The sequence below is a fragment of the Chrysemys picta genome, chromosome 17 (assembly GCF_011386835.1).
Source record: "Chrysemys picta bellii isolate R12L10 chromosome 17, ASM1138683v2, whole genome shotgun sequence".
Taxonomy (NCBI): Eukaryota; Metazoa; Chordata; order Testudines; family Emydidae; genus Chrysemys; species Chrysemys picta.
Window position 1 is genome coordinate 7,279,171 of NC_088807.1, and position 20,846 is coordinate 7,300,016.

Below are 20,846 nucleotides of genomic sequence, written 5' to 3' on the forward strand. Positions count from 1 at the left end.
TCAGTACCATTGTTAGGATGCTTTTTGTTCCTAATATACTTAAAAAAAACCTCTTTCATATGGTCCTTAAAGACTCTGCTGACAATAGATTTCGCCTTGTGTCCCTTTGCTTCCCTTATCAAATTTCTACAATTCTTAGCTTCTGATTTTTACTCATTACTATCAACTTCCCCATTCTTGCATTTGTCATATATTATTTTTAATTTTTTATAGCTGGTTTCACTTCCCCTCTAAACCAGGTCAAATTTTTAACCAATATGGCCTTCTCCCACAATTGTGGCTTTTAGGGTCTCTACTTAAGTGTTTTTAAACAATTACCAATTATCATTCACATTTTTCTGGTTAAATTGTTCCTCCCAGTTGATTGGCTCATAACTGTTTTCAGCTTTGTGAAACTGGCCCTTTTAAAGCACCAAGTATCTATATCACTGTTCTGGTCTTTATTCTGTTTGCACGTTATAAATGTGATCAAGTCATGATCACTGATAACTGAATTACCATTACTTTTTAGCTTTGTAATCAGTTCCCCTTTATCTGTCAAGAGAAGATCTAACAGAATTCCCCCATGCTGGAAGCAATACTTCTTGTGTTAGGAAATTGTCATCTATAATATTTAGAAATTCCAAAGATGTTTTAGTACTGGCAGCATGAGACATCCAGCATGTGTCACTCAAATTGAAGTCCCCCATGATCACTCATCTTTCCCCCCCTACACATTACTGATCGGCATGCAAGGAGCTGGTCATCCTGTTGCCTAGTGTGATTTGGTGCTCTGTAGAAGACAGCAACTAATACCCCATTTTATGCTTTATCTGTTAGGACATGGATCCATAAGCATTCAAGATCATTTTCTTCTGAGTTATCAGTGACTTGGAAACAAGTAATACCATTTTTTATATACAGTGCCCCACCCCCCGCCCATTTTATTCTTTCTAAATAGGTTATAACCATTGATTTTAACATTCCAATCATGGGACATATCTCAGCAGGTTTCAGTAATACCAGCCAGATCCAATCTATCTAATAAACGAGCAATTCCAATTCTTCTTGTTTCTTACTCAAATTTGTTTGTGACAAATGCCCACTATTCCCAAGTCTCACAACTCCAGTTAATTCCAGACATCCCCCCTCTGGACAGAGATTGCACCTGATGATGAACGGTAGGAGGAAAGGAGCTTTCTTCATAAAAGGAGGAGAGGGCCAAACCAGGTACCCAAATTTAGCGGTGTAGTCTCGACTGCAGTTCCCCTCATGGAGACATTTCTATCTCCTGACTCAAGTTCAGGGGAGGGGAGTTCTTTCTGTGCTCAGCGCTCTATGCTGCCACTTGCACAGCCGGAATTTCTACCTAATCCCTAGCTAATTATTTCCTTTGAGAGGATTCTTTTCTTAGTGTCGTCAGATGTTTGTCAGACAATTCCCCGGAGGGAAAACAAAGAAGGTGTGATAGTAATTAAACGAAAGAAGCCAGCTTGTGACTATGTATAAATTCAGAAGCGCAGCAGGAACATGAAAGGAACCATAATTGTGGGCAGAGGAGAAAGACTGAAGAGAAGCAAAGATCACTGGATGTATTCAGAGGCAGAGGGACACCTGAAACCAAAGTCGAAGGTAGGCGCACACAGCAGCTACTCCCTCAAGGAGTCCCTGCTAATTGGAGAATGGGAGAGGATTGAGTGAGAGAGACAAAACTCTGCTCAATGGGCCAGGAAAGATTCCTTGATGTTTCCCATCCCAGAGCTTCTCCTGGAGACCTTCTGGCCACCCATAAGGATCTACTTGAGGAACCAGGCATAGGTAGTTTCTAAATTATCCCACAATGACTTTTGTTTGTTGTAATATCTCCCTGATGAACAGGAGAAACATGAGACTTTGTTCATTCATGTTTGTGAAATGTTTTTAGCGCCTGGGATGGAAGAAGCTAAAGATATGGAGGTCTAGATACCTTAGGCTTGTGAAAATCAGGCCCTATCTCCCAGAGGCTACTGCAGCCACACTGGGAGATTTGGGGTGCTAACAGTCTTGTAGTGCAGCAGGGCTAAGGCAGGCTTCCTGCCTGCCCTCTCTCCACATTGCTCCCGGAAGCAGCCAGCACCGTCCCTGTGGCCCCTGGGGGTGGGGGTAGGGGGTCTCGGCACGCTGCCCCCGCCCTGAGTGCTGACTCCACAGTTCCCATTGGCCTGCATCCAAACTCCCTCCCAGAGCCCACACCCCGCACTCCCTCCTGCCCCAGGCTCAGCCTGGAGCCCCCTCCCACACCCAAACTCCCTCCCAGAGTCCACACACCCTTCCGCACCCCATCCTGCACCCCAACCCCAGCCCCAGGCTCAACCCAGAGCCACCTCCTACACTCCGAACTCCTTGGCCCCAGCCCAGAGCCCACACCCCCTCCCGCACCTCAACCCCGTGCCCCAGCCCTGTGAAAGTGAGTGAAGGTGGGGGAGAGCGAGCAATGGCGGGAGGGGGGCTGGAGTGAATGGGGTGGGGCCTTAGAGAAGGGGCGGGGGCTTGGGGAAGGGGCGAGGCAACAATGTTTGGGTTTGTGTCATTAGACAATCGGCAACCCTAGATACTATTGTGAATGGTAGCCTATAAATACCAGAGAGAGACAAGAACAAATGTTATTTTAAGGTGCCAGAATCTAAACCCCAGTCAGACTTTGGTGAGTCACGATGGAAGCATTTTCTATTCAGCTTCCTGGTTGGCAGTTTTGTGGAAGTTATGTGCTTATTTGCACTTGGAAATTTGATGTTTAGTGTTTTTCTGGCATTTTCTTTTCTGAAGATGCTGCTTTGTGTTTGACCTTGATAACGAGCAGGTAATGCTTTCCTGGAATGTATGCCATGGCAAACTCACCTCTGATTAGAGGAATATTGAAATACACAAGTGCTTAACAACCAGGGGAGTGGCAGGAGAAAGGGGGCTTCTTGGTAACAGGTCAATCAACAGAATTAGTTTAGCATCTCTGGTTTTCCCTATTTCAGCCCAGTTGAACAGTGTGTGTGAACCTACTCCCAGTTCAGACTTAGACAACAGGAAACTGGTCAGAGAAGGTTTCAGGGTGCTGATGCAATTCATACACAACACATGGGTGGAGGCTACAAGAAGGAATGTGTCGCAGCGATCTGATCAGCAAAGCACCACAGGCCATTTGTCTGGTTTTAAGATGGACGGTCTTGTTTTAGAATGGTTTGTCCCCTGACCAGTACTTATAAAACCAGATGTGGTTATTACACACAGAGAAGGCCATTCTGTGGAGGGCACCACACGCTCCCAACAGCATGACCTTGAACACATGAACCACCCCAAGCACCGCCAGCCCTGTCACTGTCCCACAGCTCAGCCCTGTCAGTGTGTCCCACAGCTCAGTTCCACCCCCAAGCACCGCCAGCCCTGTCACTGTGTCCCACAGCTCAGAGCCCCCCAGCCCCAACAGCCCTGTCAGTGTGTCCCACAGCTCAGCTCCACACACACCCCCAGCACCAACAGCCCTGTCAGTGTGTCCCACAGCTCAGAGCCCCCCAGCCCCAACAGCCCTGTCAGTGTGTCCCACAGCTTAGCTCCTCCTCCCCCCCCGCACCACCAGCCCTGTCAGTGTGTCCCACAGCTCAGCTCCACACACACCCCCAGCACCACCGGCCCTGTCAGTGTGTCCCACAGCACAGTCCCTCCCGCCAGCCCTGTCAGTGTGTCCCACAGCTCCGCTTCCCTCCAGCACCGCTGGTCCTGTGAGACTGTCCCACAGCTCAGCCTCCCAAAACACTCTTGACCTGTCCATATTTCACCCCCAGAGTGCAGCACCCCCACAATCAGCCCAATATATTCAGTGATATTCCTCCTACTGCTCCGAGCCACCGATTATCCTCCCATTTCTATATCCCTGACACAATCACACAGGAGAAATGCCAATGTGTGGCTGGCTGTCGACTCTATGGAACATTCAGTGTGGGGGTTGATGAGTGGGCGTTTGTGGTGGGTATCAGTAGATCTAGGATCTGAAGGGTGCCGAGATCCAGAGGTCAGGATTGGCAATCATTTATAGTTAAAGTTAGAGCGATCATCTAGAGTTAAAGTCAATTTGAATATCCGGGTATTTAGAGTCAGCTCTGATTCTGGACCAAACTCTGTGGCTTTATGCAAAGAGCAAATGGAAACAGAAAGGCCAAAGTGCAGCACATTACAGGCCTCCTAGCTAGGGAGTATAGGAAAAGCAGACATATGGTACAGAAATTGAGAATGCCTAAGTGTGAAGGTAGCATTATAAGGAGGTGCAAAACATGAGAGAACCAACATGGGGTGACGCTGACCTGATTTTACAGCACCATGGATGTGAGGACGGGAGGGACTTTGGGGCTGGCAATCATGAACTCATCACATTTATGCTTCAAAGAACAGTTCCAGAATCAGTGGGCAGGACTAGACATAGATTCATACGTTCAGTTATTATAAGGCCAGAAGGGACCATTGTGATAATCTAGTCTGACCAATGTTCCCTCTAATTTTTTACATCCATGTGCGGAATGAATTTTGTTATGCGCACCAATATGGAGGTGATGTATGGCGGGGCTGGGGTCGAGGGGTTCCGAGTGTGGGAGGGGGCTCAGGATTGTGGCAGAGGGTTGGAGTGTGTGTGTGGGGGTGAGGGCTCTGGCTGGGGGTGCAGACTCTGGCGTGGGGCTGGGGATGAGGGGTTCGGAATGCAGTCTGCCCAGTGCCGCAGCGGGGAGAGAGCGCTCCCCTCAGCCCTCTCCCCGGCCACAGCAGCTCCGGGGCCGGGGGGAGAGGCGCCTCTCCCAGGCCGCGGCAGCTCTGGGGCTGGGGGGAGAGGCGCCTCTCCCCGCTGCGCTCCTGTGCTGCCCTCGATAGCCTGCTGTGCAGTTGCACAGCTTAGAGGGAATTTAGGTCTGACTACCTGTATAACGGAGTCCATAGGACTTCCGTGAATCAAGTTCTGTTTGAACTAGAACATATTTTGGGTCCAAGCTGTGGATTTCACAGCTAGATACCGATTTGATCTTGAATCTGTACCAATTTCCAAGATTGTTCAGGTCAAGGGTTATGAGTCAAACCCATGACAGATATGGGCCTCAGTTGTGAGGTTTGGTTCTGAATCCCAATCAGAATATAATCTTTCCCAAATTGGAAGGGTTAGATGTGTACTGCATCCAGCCCATCTCTAATTAGGAGACTACCGCTTAAGTCAATGTAACTTATGTCACTCAGGGGTGTGAAAACAACACCCCTCTTAGTGATGTAAGTTACATCTACTTAAAGCCGGGTGTCCACACCACACTATGTTGGCAGGAGACGCTCTCCCACCAACATAACTTCTGCCTCTCGCAGAGGTGGAGTAATTATGCTGACAGGAGAGCACGCTCCCATTGGCCCAACACGTCCTCCCCAGACGCACTCTAGCTGCGCCAATGTAGCGTGATAGTGTAGACTTGCCCCAAACCTGAACCCGTACATGCAAGCCATCCCCAGAGGGGCTTCTCCGGAGTTGTTTACAATTCCGGGCATAATCAACTCTACTGCTTGTCATTCTTGTAGGAGCTGTAGTAACCCTCCCCCAGGGCGCAGAACACAATCACACTGAAACGATTCATAAATGTCACACAGTGGTCCCCACAGACAGTGCATGGCATTGCACTGTCCCTGTATTATTATTATTATTACTATATGTTATTAATTCTTACAGTAACACATAGGAGTCCCAGACATCGACCAGACCCCACAGCCCAAGGCATTGTACAAAACACCGAACCAAAAGATGATTCCTGCTCTATGAGCATCTAAGGATAAGACAAGAGACAACAGCTGGAGAGAGACAGAGAGATGAGGGAGCACAAGGAAAAATTAAATAAGTCAGGAAGAGAAGCAGCTGCCTGTTAGCTGCCTGCCTGGCTCACACTGCAGCTGCACCCAGTCTGTGACTTCACCCCTTCCCCCAATCTATGGGCCCGGCTACACTTCAAGCTGAGGGTGTAATTCCTGGCTCTAGGAGACATACCCATGGTACCTCTGATTGCATTAATGCACTAAAAATACCATGTAGCCGCAGCGGTGCAAGCGGCAGGAGGGACTAGCCGCCCAAGTACATACCCATCCAAGACCCTAGCCACGTACTCAGGCGGCGAGCGCCTCCTTTCTGCTCATTCTGCCACAGCTACACTCTAGTTTCAGCATGGTAGCTTCATCAGAGCAGGTACGTCTCCTCAAGCCAGAAATTACACCCACATCTCGAAGTGAAGGTGTACCCGAAACACGGTACCAGGCCCAACACTGACACTTACGAGGCCCCTCCCACCCAACTCAACACACTGTTCTCAATCCCTCCGGAGTTGGTTCTTTAGCCAGTTTGCAGAGCATGTGGCCGCACACCTCGCTGACCCAGTCTCAATTCACATTGCCAGTAGGATTTCATGAGGAGAGGTATCAAATACTTTGTTAAAACCCAGGTATATTATAGCTACTGCCTTCCCTTCATGCCGTCATACTGTAGTTCAGTCACAATCTAGTTTATATGTAGGGGCCTACCAATTTCACGGCATGAAAAACATGTCACGGACTGTGAGATCTGATCTCCCCGTCTGCTGGGAGCCCAGGGCTCCTAGTTGCTAGTCTGGACATGCTGGGGAGGGACAGGAGTTGTTTTTCCCCTGCATGGCTGCTCTTGGTGAGGAAATCAGACCCACCTCCAGAGGCAGCACAGAAACGAGGGTGGAACACCCTCACTTGTGCGCTGCAGCACGGCTCTGGGCTTCCGTTCCCTCCCTCGCCCCGTGGCTCCTGCCGCAGCTCCCAGCACCAAGGTCGGGGCTCCTGCCAGGCTGGGGGTTTTTGCTCCCGGCGGCTGCAGCTGGGACAGCCCAGGTTCTGGCCTTCTGCCCCCCTGCCACACACCTTGTGACTCCTGCCATGGCTCCGGGCACCGAGCTCAGGGCTTCCTTCCCCGGAGGCTCCTGGGACTGGAGGCTTCACTCCTGCCAGCTGCAGCCGGAGCAGCCTGAGCTCAGGGCCTCCCCCCACTCCAGCCAGAGCTTGGGGCAGGCCAGGCTGGGGGGCTTCCACCCCCCAACAAAGGCAGCCCAGGCTCTGAGCTTCTGCTCCCTGTCATGCCGGCTGGGGGAGCCGGGGCTTAGGACACCCCCCACCGCTCTAGCTGGGTCAGCCCGGGATCGGGACTTCTGCCCTCCCCTCACCCCACAGCTTCTGCCGCTGCTCCGGGCTTCCTCCACCAGCGTCTCCGGCCGGGGCAGCCCGGGCTCGGGGCTTACACACACACACACTCCCCAGCCAGGGCTTGGGGCAGTCTGGGGTGAGGTTTCCACCCTGGGGCTTCTTCTAGGGTTGGGGCACCCATTTTTCCGGGGGCCTGCCCAGATTGGCTGGGGACCCCTGCCTTAATCTGTCACTGGCCTGGACTAGCAGCTAGGAGCCCCCGGCTGGGGCGCTCCTAGCAGTATGCGAGAGATCCTACCCCCCTCCAGCTCCGGGAACCTCCTCTAACTGCAGGAAGCTCAGAGGCTGCTGCCGAGGCAGTGCAGAAGTGAGGGTGGCAATCTTGGGACTCCCCCACCCCCCAAACAACTTTGCAACCCCCCCATCCCATTTTGGGTCGGGACCCCCATGGTTACAACACCGTGAAATTTCAGATGTAAACATCTGAACCTGTGAAATTGACCAATTAAAAAACTCTCTGGCCGTGAATTTGGTGGGGCCCTATATATATGTTAACCCTGTGATGCTACTTACTGCTCCGTCAGCCCCTCCCAACTCACCGGCTTTTCTTTTATATCTGTGTTCGTTCCATTACTGATTAGGGACTAAAGGCAGCTATTAAACTAATTGCCGTGATTGTTCTTTTCCCCAGTCCTCTGCCTACCTGGGAAATCTTGTGGACAGATCTCCTGATCTAACACCGATGAGTTCTAGTGACGAAGAAATCTCCTGCTTAGAACATGTTGAGGAACCTCCTGGAGTCGGCTCTAAAGGCTCGAAGGGGCAGATCTACTTCATGGATCAGGAACCCAACAACAAAGGTACAGCCAGATACAGACATGCTGTAATGCCCTGTCTCTGTTGTGTCCAGGAGAAAGCTGAGTGACTTTACATGCTCTGGAAGTCACATGCAAGAGCCCATTAGCACCAACTTTCCAGACTCTTTGTTTCTTCTCATTACTATTTCTATGTCTTACCCTCAGTGCCAGAACTGTAAATATCCTTTCGTAAAACAAGCAACGGCAACGATTGCAATTAGGAGAGGAACACAATGCAGGCAGGGGCTTGGGGACAGGACGAGGGCAAAGATGATACGAATGGGTCCTTGCCTGGGAGAATAATAGGAGTATCTAGGGAGTTTTCCTTTCTTCCTTTTGTAAACTGCTCCAGTTCTGGAGGAGTGATAGCAACTTCCCAGTGCAGGTTCCACCAAGGTTTCTGTTTAATGCTGATTTTTCAAATTGCTCTAAAATCCACATACATAGGTAGATTGCCTTGAAAATAGCTATGCCACCCTAGGGCCCCTGGTAGAATTTGTGGTACAGATTTGGGGTCATTTGACCAGGGGGTTCCCAAGATACAGGGCCTCCAAACTCATCATCTTCTAACAGGTTTTGCAGAGGGATTTAGAGACAACGGATGGGAAGATCCAAACGTATATCCCGGGACTGCCCTTATGATGATCTAGTGCCAGCACCAGGCTCACTCCAAACAGTCATTATTAAAGTAGCTGGTGTATTGTGTCCAGTTCTGGGCACCGCATTTCAAGAAAAATGTGGAGAAATTGGAAAGGGTCCAGAGAAGAGCAACAAGAATGATTAAAGGTCTAGAGAACATGACCTATGAAGGAAGACTGAAAGAATTGGGTTTGTTTAGTTTGGAAAAGAGAAGATTGAGAGGGGACATGATAGCAGTTTTCAGGTATCTAAAAGGGTATCATAAGGAGGAGGGAGAAAACTTGTTCACCTTAGCCTCTAAGGATAGAACAAGAAGCAATGGGCTTAAACTGCAGCAAGGGAGGTCTAGGTTGGACATTAGGAAAAAGTTCCTAACTGTCAGGGTGGTTAAACACTGGAATAAATTGCCTAGGGAGGTTGTGGAATCTCCATCTCTGGAGATATTTAAGAATAGGTTAGATAAATGTCTATCAGGGATGATCTAGACAGTATTTGGTCTTGCCATGCGGGCAGGGGACTGGACTCGATGACCTCTCGAGGTCCCTTCCAATCCTAGAATCTATGAATCTGTGAAAGGTTACTAGTTGTTTGGGTCACTTCTGCTGAGCAAACCACTTTTGGCTTGGGCTGTGATCTGGCTCCATGCTGAACTCCGCAGCTTAGCAAGCAACCTACAGAATATCCTCTTGCCTTGGGGAAAGTCCACTGGCTTTGGAGACTGTGAGTCTGAGTGTTCTTCTACTGACATCTGTTAGCTGTGAAGTGAACAGAAAGGTTCTTTTTCTCCAGTAAGATCTTGTACTCCCAACGGAAGGCAAGCACCGGTCCCAAATTTTGCAGAGACGAGATTTTGCAAGTTCAGTTGAGGTAGAGTTAGGACTAGAATCCAGGGATGACAGTCCCTAGACTTAGCCCACTTAGCCACACTGCCTTTTGCAATGCCTGGGCCGGATCAGCTAGTCACCTGTGACGGAATATCAAAGTAACACTTGTGTACAGTGAAGAAGAGAAGGGCTGCAAATATGATTTTGTGGGGAAGGGACTGGATTGGGACACACAACACCGGAGTAACCGCTGCAGATTATTTATGTGATGTTGGGCAGGTCACTTAAACCACAGTCTTTTGAGGTGGCTACCTTTCTGAGGTCTGTTTAAAGACACCCCCACACTGTGAAGCACACTTCAGTTCTGTGCCTGATTCCCCATTTGACCTTATCCAAGCTGTATAAACTTTCTGTGCTCAGTTTCCCAGCTACAATTTGTTTTGGCTGACTGTTTAGGAGACAATTTTGGCTGATTTGGTGCTAAGAAGCCCTCTGAAGCTTTGTAGAATCCATGTTCACGGTCGGTCACCCTCTACTCTGGTAGGAGGGGAGGTTGGAGAGCAGCAGGCCTGGGGGATAATGTATTTTCAGGTTGTAGAAGGCTCCCAAGCCAGGGTAAGAAGCAACAGGAGTTCTGCTAGCTCATCCCCTTATTGGGAACCTTGCAGGCTGTCGCTGGGCATGTGAGCCCCCTGGGGCATGCGGGTGTGAACACCTGAGGTTTGTGGGCATTGACAAAACAGGGAAGGCAGAGTTACCGCCCCAAAGCTGCCAAGTTCTGTGCAGCTCCATGTGTACCATGGTATGCGAATCAGTCAACGAACTAATCTGCACATAACCCTAAACTCTGGCTTTATGAAAACTGTGTGGATTTAGTGCTCATGCAGTCCTGGTGAGTGAAGCCCTCCGTTTTTCTACAGGGGAGGAGAAAGGCAAGCTTCCCGCACAAATGGCCCTGCCAGCGTGCCCCATCCCTGATCTGGGAGTACTTCCTGTAGGGATCACAAGGTTGCTCACTCCCCATGGCCCCGGCAGTTCTTGGCCTCTCTGCTGAGTCTGCAAATTTAGTACAGAGCCCAGTGGTGAGTTTGGAGGTGCCACTGAAACCCACTAAACACATCTCATGTAGAGGCCACTAAACATCCATTAAAGGAGAACAACTTTTTATCTGCTTGGTGTCCCCCCCTGGATCCCTGATTCTTTACCTCTGACAAAAAGAAGAACAGGAGGACTTGTGGCACCTTAGAGACTAACAAATTTATTAGAGCATAAGCTTTCGTGGACTCCAGCCCACTTCTTCTCGCCCCGCTCCGTTTTTTTCATTTATTGTCCCCCTCGTATTCAATTGATGCCTGGGTCCAGTGGTTCCTCCCCCTTAATTGAAGGGGAGAGCTTTTAATTTTGGGCGGGGCTACACTCACCCGTCCCCCGTACTTCAAATAATACAAACCCTGTAATAGAGCTGCCCTGTCCTCTTCTTAAAGAGACAGCTCCCATTAAGAGTAGGTTAGATAAATGTCTATCAGGGATGGTCTAGACAGTATTTGGTCCTGCCATGCAGGCAGGGGACTGGACTCGATGACCTCTCGAGGTCCCTTCCAGTCCTAGAATCTATGAATCTATGAATTAACCAAAACACAAACACTACAAACGCAACAATAAAATGAACATTAACACAACATCCAAATTCCCCACTTAATATAACACTTTGCAACATGAAGTCATTTTAAGAATTATTCCAGGGCCTTCACACTAGCTTACAGAGACTTTAATGAGTTATCATCAAGGTTCAAACCCACAACTGCACAGCACAGACCACCTACACTTCAGTGCTAGGAGCCCCAGTGGTACAGTCCTGTCTGCTGCAAGGAGCAGTCCAGAGAAAGTGACACCACTATCGGAGAACTAGATGTTGGGTACCAGGGTTCTTGGGCTCTGCTTGTGGCAGCAGAATATGATCTAGTGGTTAGAGACAACATAACGCCAGCTCTCTTTGGGCCATTTGCAGGAACGGAAGCTGGGATCCCTAGATCTAAAAGCCTGAACTTTTACCACAAGCTCTTCTACTGACTGCTTTTACTACTTCTATGCACTGTGCAATCCTTATTGAAAGGGCCTCATTTCCTGGCCATAAGGAATAAACTTAATTCTCCATCTTACAGATAATAGGTTGGATAGGCAGAACTGAGACTAGAACCCCATGTCTCTAAAATGAGAACCCACAATCGTTACCGTCCTGCCTTTCAGATGAAATGGGCCAAATTATCAATTCAGGGTGGTTAAACACTGGAATAAACTGCCTAGGGAGGTTGTGGAATCTCCGTCTCTGGAGATATTTAAGAGTAGGTTAGATAAATGTCTATCAGGGATGGTCTAGACAGTATTTGGTCCTGCCATGCGGGCAGGGGACTGGACTCGATGACCTCTCGAGGTCCCTTCCAGTCCTATAATCTATGAATCTATGAATCTATGAATCTCCTTATGTAACCCATGCTAAAACAATGTGCATCTTTGTCCCTCCCTAGTGGCTAGGGGACATATAGAGGTTTTTGAGTCTGCTTCTGCCATTCCCAATAGCAAAGAGGCAGTGAGAGACTAATGGTTCATGTAGATTGTAGTGACGCCTGATGCTGCAGAGGTCTGGGCATGATGCTGTTTCTGCTGTTCCATCATCCTTTCCGGATGTCACCCATTCTCCCCACCCCCCCTTTGTGCAGAGACATTTTGAACACAAGCCCCACCATTGACACCTCATGTGAGCAAGAGCCTTTCTCAACTTCAGCCATCCTGGGTTTGCTTTTATTAATGAAGACATTAATAGCAAGATATCTGTGGGTTCAGCTCTAACCTCCCTCACATTCTAGATCCCCTCACTCCAGAGACCCACTTCTGTCTCCCTCCAAATGGGGTAATAAGTCACCCGTTGACTCACTGAGACAGCACTCAGAATCACTCCCTGCTAACGGGATGGGAAACGTGGCCAGCCAGCACTGGGGAGCAGAGTAACCATATATTTTGCCTGATGGTGATGTTGGTATGACATTCATCTAGTAGCTGCTCCTAGTCCAATGGGTAAGGACAAAGGGATTAGCTACTCTTGGGTCCCCTGGTTCTGCAAGCAGCATTTCTGATGCTATTGCTGATTTTCCAGGGATACAGGACAGCGGCACAGCTGGTACCAAGCAGGAACATGACCCTGGTTGGCTTTCACTGGAGTGTGCGACATATGACCTGGGAAGAAGACACTTCCGTATTTTGCAGATTAGGTCATAGACTCCCAAATCTAAGAATTTAGACATTAAGTTCCCAACGAGGGAGAAAGATCTGGGATTGGGGTCATTGAGTCTCTCACTATGAGGCAGGTTTGCTAATCCTTGAATCAGTCTTATGGCTCTTCTCTGAGCCCACTCCAATTTACCAGCACCCTTCTTGAAGGGATGAACCTAATTGTCCCTTCAGCCCTTAAACTTTATGAATCAAGAAACATGCGGTGGCGGATTTAGAGTTAGTGGGGCCCTGGGCTCGGCTTCATTTTTGGGGCCCCCGCTCGGGACCCAGCCAAGAAAAAGACCATTCTCTCTTATCTCCCCCACCCCTGTTTTTCATTCTTTTTTTCTTCCTCCTCCTCCTATATTATAAGTAATGGGAAGTAAATGAAAATAAAGTGAGGTACCTCGATTGGTTTTCTAGTCTAACTTTTTTTTCACAGACCACTTGAAAATTGCTAAGGGTCTCGGCGGACCACCTAATGATCTTTCCAAATATTGTTTGTACTATTAGCTAATTAGTGTAAAGTGCTTTGGATAAGAGCGCTTTATAAAAAAAACTTAAAAAAACATTGGGGTGCATGGTCTGACCAGGAGTTAGGATGTGGGAGGAGGCTCAGGGTTGGGGTGTGGGGTCTGGGAGGGAGTTAGGGTGCAGGACGGGCTGGGGGTTGGGGTGCAGGGTCTGGCCAGGAGTTAGGGTGTGGGAGGGGGCTCAGGACTGGGGCAGAGGGTTGGGGTGTGGAGCTCTTACCTGGGACAGCTTCTGTTTGGTGCGAGGGGTGCAGGTGGGGATGGTGGGGGTGCAGGAACTCCCATTTGGTGCTCAGGGAGGGGGTGGGGAGGGGGGGTGCAGGAGTCAGGGCAGGGGTTGTGGAGTGGGGCTGGGTGTGTATGGGGAGACAGGAGTGAGGGCAGGGGACTGACAGGTGTGTGTGTGTAGGGGCCAGCCCCCTGCCCTGAGCGGCTCAGGGCAGGAGGCTGGGGTGTGTGTGTAGGGGGCAGTATGAGGGCGGGGGGGGGGGTCGGGGCTGGGGAAATCCCAGTCGTGGCCGCTGGGTTACCTTACCTGGCTGGCTGGTGGACGTGTCCCTGCCCCGCTGCTGCTCCTGTTCACTTCCAAAGGCAGCAGCACGTGAGAGCAGAGACCCCCCTGGCCTGCCGCTCCCTTCCCCCGGCCTTTTTCCAGGGCCCGCCAGCAGCAGTGCACGCCAGGGACTGCACCCGTGCTGCCCGGCGTCCAGAGAAGCCGGGCAGCAGGACAGGCACGGGCGGACGCCCCACCGGGGAAGCATGCCCGTCTCCCCTACAGCGCGCCCCCAGCCAGCCCCTCACCTGCCTGCCTCGGCTGGCCACCAGCGCCAGCCAGCAGCACGAACCTGCTCACCGTCTGGGAGAACGCACCGCACGCCGCACCTCAAGCACGGCTCTTAAATGGCTCCCTCCCTGCCTGCTCTCCCCCACAGCTTCCGCCCCCCACAGGGGGTGCTGGACGGTGCTGGGCTGCCCGGCCCTGTGGCCCGTGTCAGGGCACTGTGTATTTCATTGTAAATCCGCCTCTGGGAACATGAATCCAAATTAGCACCTTTCTCTGGCTCTCCCACTGTATCCCATCTATCAATGTCTTTAGACCTGAAGGGTTAGCTTCACAAAAAGGACTGGGGCTATGTTAAGCACCTAAATCCCAGAATGAGGTTCCATTGGAAATCACAAAATCCCCGCTTAGCTGGCACTGGACTATAAAGGTGCCTAAACTCACTCGGTGCCTTTATTTTTGCAGTACAAGTTCCATAGGTACACAAGTTTCTGCCTCTAGGTACGCGCACTGCTGCCTGTCTCTAAATGTCTGGACACCTAAGCCCCAGTGTGATGCAGGAACCAGGGGAAGACAGTTGTTCCTCAGGCCTCCTAACTGGCCTATGAGGCCTGATCTGGTAGGTGTGCTAAGAGGCCACTAAATTTCACTCATCCACCACTGTACTGAGCCCAATAACTTGTGTCCAGATAAAGCCTGTCTTCCAGAAAGACATGGAGACTCCATTAATTCCCTTGGTAGTTTGTTCCAATGGTTCATCACACTCACTGTTAAAACATTGTGCCTCGTCTAACCTGAATTTGTCTGGCTTCAGCTTTCAGCCATGGGTTCCTATTCTGTCTTTCTTTGCTAGATGAGAGTCCTTTAGTACCTGGTCTTTTCTCCCTGTGAAGGTACTTATACATTATAACCAAGTCACCATACAGAAGTAAATAATAATAATTAAAAAAATAATATAATAATTAATGGAGATATCCCATCTCCTAGAACTGGAAGGGACCTTGAAAGGTCATCAAGTCAAGCCCCCTGCCTTCACTAGCAGGACCAAGTACTAATTTTGCCCCAGATCCCTAAGTGGCCCCCTCAAGGATTGAACTCACAACCGTGGGTTTAACAAGCCAATGCTCAAACCACTGAGCTATCCTTCCCACCCAAAGTATAAATGTATTACATCTCTGCAGTTACCTTAACAACCAAACTTGTAATCTCATTTAAAAATGAAATCATTATTGTTTGGCAAGATCTATTTTCCATAAAACCATGTTGACTTGTATTAATTATATTCTCATCCTTTAATTCTTTATCAGTTGAATCCTGTATCCATTTTTTATTATTTTGCCCAGAATTGGTGTCCGACTAACCAGCCTACAGTTACCTGGGTCCTCCCACTTTTGTCCTTTTTGAACATTGGCACAGCATTAGCTCCAGTATTACAAGATTTATTACAAATTAGCGTAAGTGGGTCAGAGATCTCCTTAACCAACTCTTTTAGGATTCTTGGGTACAAGTGATCTGGGCCGGCTGATTTTTAAAACGTTTACCGCTAGTAAATGTTGTTTAACAGTCTCCTTATTTGCTAATGGACTGGAAAGTTCTTCCTCAACCTCATCTGATATGAGTACTTCAGCGTGCTGTTTTCCAAATATAGAGCAGAAATATTTATTGAACACTTCTGCCTTCCCTGTGGCATTATTAACAACGTTACCATCTCCATCTAGTGAAAGATCTGTACCACTGCAAGGATTTCTTTTGTTCCTAATATACTTAAAGAATTCCTTATTTCCTTAGTCCTACCAGCCATGGATTATTCCCTGATGTCTTTTGGATTGTACCTAGCTGTCTCTGGCATTGATCCAGCCCCCATTACGGGGCCTCACAGTTCTTTAAAGCATCTAGCCTCCCTCTTCAGGCAGGGCAGTACTATCATCCGCCATCTTCAGCTGGGAAACTGAGGCACAGAGCGATTGAGGCTTGCTCAAGATCTCACAGGAAGTCTGCAGCAGAGCAGGGAGTGGAAGACAGGTCTCTGGCTAGCGAACTATCCACTGGATCACACCCCTCTCTAATAAAGTGCTGTGTTGAAGGCAGCATAGGATTGAGTTATATGTTAGTGCTGGGCTCTTGCAGACGAAATGTGTGTTTAAGAGGGAAGCGCATGGCTGATGCTCTGAGCCTGGGAGGCCAGCAGCTGCCTTTTGTATGCACTGGAGAGGAGGGAATATGGTTCAAGGTTATACAGTGACTTCTTTTTTTAAATGGAAGCGGAATGACATGAATCCAGGAGCTGGAGCTTAAAAAAAACCCAGTATTGCAAAACTCATGATAAAACCATGAGAGTTGCGAACACTGAGCAATTTTCCATTCCATTCATAGGTTCTAAAACCAGAAGGGACCATTATGATAATGTAATCTGACCTCCTGTATAACCCAGGCCAGAGAACTGGCCCTCGATAATCCCTAGAACAACTCCTAACACAGCTGATCCCTACTCTTCTGACTGTAGCTGCATGTCAAGCAAGGGTTTTCATTGAGCTGCCCAGGTCTGGGTCAGGCAGATTTTTTTGGTTACAATATACCGTCCAACATCCAGGAGTCCACAATTGGTACCTCCCCTGATGGCTCTCTGCCCTCCAATTCCTGAGTTCCCCCCCTCCATGTTCTAATACAGGGGTGCTCAAACTTTTGTACTGGTGACCCCTTTCACATAGCAAGCCCCTTATAAATTAAAAACACTTTTTTATATATTTAACACCATTATAAATGCTGGATGCAAAGCGGGGTTTGGGGTGGAGGCTGACCGCTCGCAATCCCCCATGTAATAACCGCGCGACCCCCTGAGGGATCCCGACCCCCAGTTTGAGAACCCCTGCTCTAATAGCAATACGGCTCCCCCCTCCTCCCTTTCTAAAAGCTGCAGAGAAGAGGCACTTGTAGGTTGAGTCATTAACCTCTTAGGGTCTGTCTATCCTGCAATTAAAAACCTGCGGCTGGCTCATGCCAGCTGACGCAGACTCACAGGGACTGTCTAATTGTTGTGTAGGTGTTTGGACCCGGGCTCTAGGATCCTGCGAAGTGGGAGGGTCCCAAAGCTTGCTCAACCGGGAAACTCTACACCACAATTAAACAGCCTCTTAGCCAGAGTCCCCTAAACTGAGTCAACTGGCATGGGCCGGCTGTAGGTGTCTAATTGCAGGGCAGACCTACCCCTCGGGTCACACTGACGTTCAAGCTTTGGCAGATCACAGGCCCTGCTGAGCACACAGTCTGATCTCAAACAGAGCTGGTAGGAAGCACAGCTCAAGGTGCTCCCTGCCATGACCTGCCTGCACTGACAGCATTCGAAAGGCAAGGCCCCTCTGTGCAAAAATAAATCCTTCTGGGTTAGGCATTTAACACTCTGGCCAACCATGGTTCTGGCACGCCATTGGGGAAAAGTAGAGGGAGGGGAGCGAGAGGTTGGTGGCACTGGGGGAGAAGAGAGACCGAGGGAATGTGGAAATAATAAATATAGGAAGAAAGAGCAGAAGAAGAAGGTTTAAAAGTCTGGCTAAAAATCACAGTCTAGAGTGTTTTGCTTCTGTGCATAATCTGCATGCAATGTGAATGCACCATTCACAGGAATTCTGTGTTAATATGTCCACTTAGTCCCACTGTCTAATAACTGGTCATTTGCACATGCAGTTCCCTGACCAGGCACACAATTGCTGTCACTGCTTGTGTAAATTAAAAGCATGCATTTTTGTGTGGGGGCAGTTTACAGGTCCATACATTTTTACAAAACTAAACTTCCTTCTCTGCATCACTAATAAACCCTCCATTAAAACTGAGAAAACCTCAGACAAGTCCCTCTTCTAGTGTAAATAATCAACAGGAGTAATAGAAAAAAACGAGAGTAGTAGAAATGGGATAAATGTAATAGTGCAAACTGCAAGGTCATGCATTTAGAGGCTAAGCTGAGGACTTATCAATTGAAAGTTATAAAGGTGGACAAAGACCTGGGTGCATTGGTTCATCACAGGATGATTAGGAGTAAGGCTACGGTTTTGTCATGGGTATTTTTAGTAAAAGTCATGGACAGGTCACAGGCAGTAAACAAAAATTCACTCATGACCTGTCCATGACTTCTACTATATACCCATGACTAAATCTTGGGGATGGAGGGGTAGCCCGGCGGTGCTGCAGGCGATTGGGCGGCGGCGCATAGCCCGGTCGGGACCCCTGCTAGTGCTGGGGGGAGGGGTTGGCGGGGCCGGCAGGCTCCCTACCTGTCTCCACGCCTCCCCGGAAGTGGGGACATCCCCCTCGCTCGGCTCCTAGGTGGAGGTGAAACCAGAACGCTGGTTTCGCAGCTTCCATTGGCCAGGAACCGTGAATTACTACAGAGAATTCTTTCCAAGGTGTCTGGCTCATGAGTCTTGCCAACATTCTCAGGGTCCAACTGATCGCTGTATTTGGGGTCAGGAAGGAATTTTCTTCCAGGTCAGATTGGCAGAGACCCTGGGGGGTTTTCACCTTCTTCTGCAGCATGAGGCACAGGTCTTTTGCAGGTTTAAACTAATGTAAATGGTGGATTCTCTGTAGCTTAAAGTCTTTAAATCATGATTTGAGGACTTTAGTAACTCAACTAGAAGTTATGGTCTATTACAGGAGGGGAGGGGTGAGGTTCTGCGGCCTGTGATGTGCAGGAGGTCAGACTAGATGATCACAGTGGTCCTTTCTGGCCTTAAAGTCTTTGAGCTCCTGGAGTTACGTTGGCATTTACATTGGAATTATGTTGGTTTACATCAGAGGAAGATCTGGCCCTTTGACTCACTAGTTGTCTTTATTGTTTACTTTTTTGTAGGGCTGTCAATTAATCGCAGTTAACTCAAAAAAATGAGTCGGAATTAAAAAAATTAATCACAGTTTTAATCACACTGTTAAACAATAGAATACCAATTGAAATTTATTAAATATTTTTGGATGTTTTTCTACATTTTCAAATATATTGATTTAAATTACAACACAGAATACAAAGTATACAGTGCTCACTTTATATTATTATTTTTATTACAAATATTTATACTGTACAAATGATAAACAAAAGAAATATTATTTTTCAGTTCACCTCATACAAGTACCGTAATGGAATCTCTTTATCGTGAAAGTGCAACTTACAAATGAAGATTTTTTTTTTTGTTACATAACTGCACCCAAAACAAAACAACGTAAAACTTTAGAGCCTACATGTCCACTCAGTCCTACTTCTTATTACCCAGTCGCTAAAGTAAACGAGTCTGTTTACATTTACAGGAGATAATGCTGCTGGTTTCTTATTTACAATGTCACCTGAAAATGAGAACAGGCATTAGCATGGCACTTTTGTAGCCGGCATTGCAAGGTAGTTACGTGCCAGATATGCTAAACATTCTACTGCTCACAAACAGGGAAGAATTGGCAGGGGAAGTAGAAGTGGGTGGCAACCTGGGCAGCAGAGACCATGAGATGGTCGAGTTCAGGATCCTGACAGAAGGAAGAAAGGAGAGCAGCAGAATACGGACCATGGACTTCAGAAAAGCAGACTTTGACTCCCTCAGGGAACTGATGTGCAGGATCCCCTGGGAGGCTAATATGAGGGGGAAAGAAGTCCAGGAGAGCTGGCTGTATTTTAAAGAAGCCTTATTGCGGTTGCAGGAACAAACCATCCCAATGTGCAGAAAGAACAGCAAATATGGCAAGTGACAACTTGGCTTAACAGAGAAATCTTCGGTGAGCTTAAACACAAAAAGGAAGCTTACAAGAAGTGGAAAATTGGACAGATGACTGGGGAGGAGTATAAAAATATTGCTCGAGCATCCAGGAAGGGCCAAAGCAGAATTGGAGTTGCAGCTAGCAAGGGTCGTGAAGGGTAACAAGAAGGGTTTCTACAGGTACGTTAGCAACAAGAAGAAGGTCAGGGAAAGTGTCAGACCCTTAATGAATGGGGGAGGCAACCTAGTGACAGATGAAGTGGAAAAAGCTGAAGTACTCAATGCTTTTTTTGCCTTGGTCTTCACAGACAAGGTCAGCTCCCAGACTGCTGCACGGGCAGCACAGTATAGGGAGGAGGTGAGCAGCCCTCAGTGGTGAAAGAACAGGTTAAAGACTATTTAGAAAAGCTGGACATACACAATCCATGGGTCCAGATCTAATGCATCTGAGGGTGCTGAGGGAGTTGGCTGATGTGATTGCAGAGCCATTGGCCATTATCTTTGAAAATTCATGGCGATCTGAGGAGGTTGGAAAAAGGCAAATATAGTGCCCATCTTTAAAAAAGGGAAGAAAGAGAGCCCAGGAAACTACTGACTGGTCAGCCTCACCTCAGTCCCCAGAAAAATCATGGAGCAGGTCCTCAAGGAATCCATTTTGAAGCATTTGTAGGAGAGGAAGGTGATCAGGAACAGTCAACATGGACTCACCAAGGGCAAGTCATGCCTGACCAACCTGATTGCCATCTGTGGTGAGATAACTGGCTCTGTGGATATGGGGAAAGCAGTGGATGTGATATACCTTGACTTTAGCAAAGCTTTTGATATGGGCTCCCACAGTATTCTTGCCAGCAAGTTTAAAAAAGTATGGATTGGATGAATGGACCATAAGGTGGATAGAAAACTAAATAGATCGTCGGACTCAACGGATAGTGATCAACGGCTCGATGTCCAGTTAGCAGTCGGTATCAAGCAAAGTGGCCCAGGGGTCAGTACTGGGGCCGGTTTTGTTCAACGTTTTCATTAATGATCTAGAT

General features: G+C 48.4%; 1 protein-coding gene across 1 annotated transcript in view; it reads left to right on the forward strand.

Annotated features, from left to right (window-relative positions):
• Window positions 1–1,233: 1,233 nt before the first annotated feature.
• NKPD1 (NTPase KAP family P-loop domain containing 1) overlaps window positions 1,234–20,846 on the forward strand; it is a 32,908-nt gene continuing 13,295 nt past the window's right edge. The window contains exons 1-2 of the mRNA XM_005295697.4: window positions 1,234–1,611; window positions 7,874–8,042. Of these exons, the coding sequence (XP_005295754.3) occupies window positions 1,510–1,611; window positions 7,874–8,042 (271 nt within the window). The 5' untranslated portion in view covers window positions 1,234–1,509. The remainder of the gene's footprint in view (window positions 1,612–7,873; window positions 8,043–20,846) is intronic.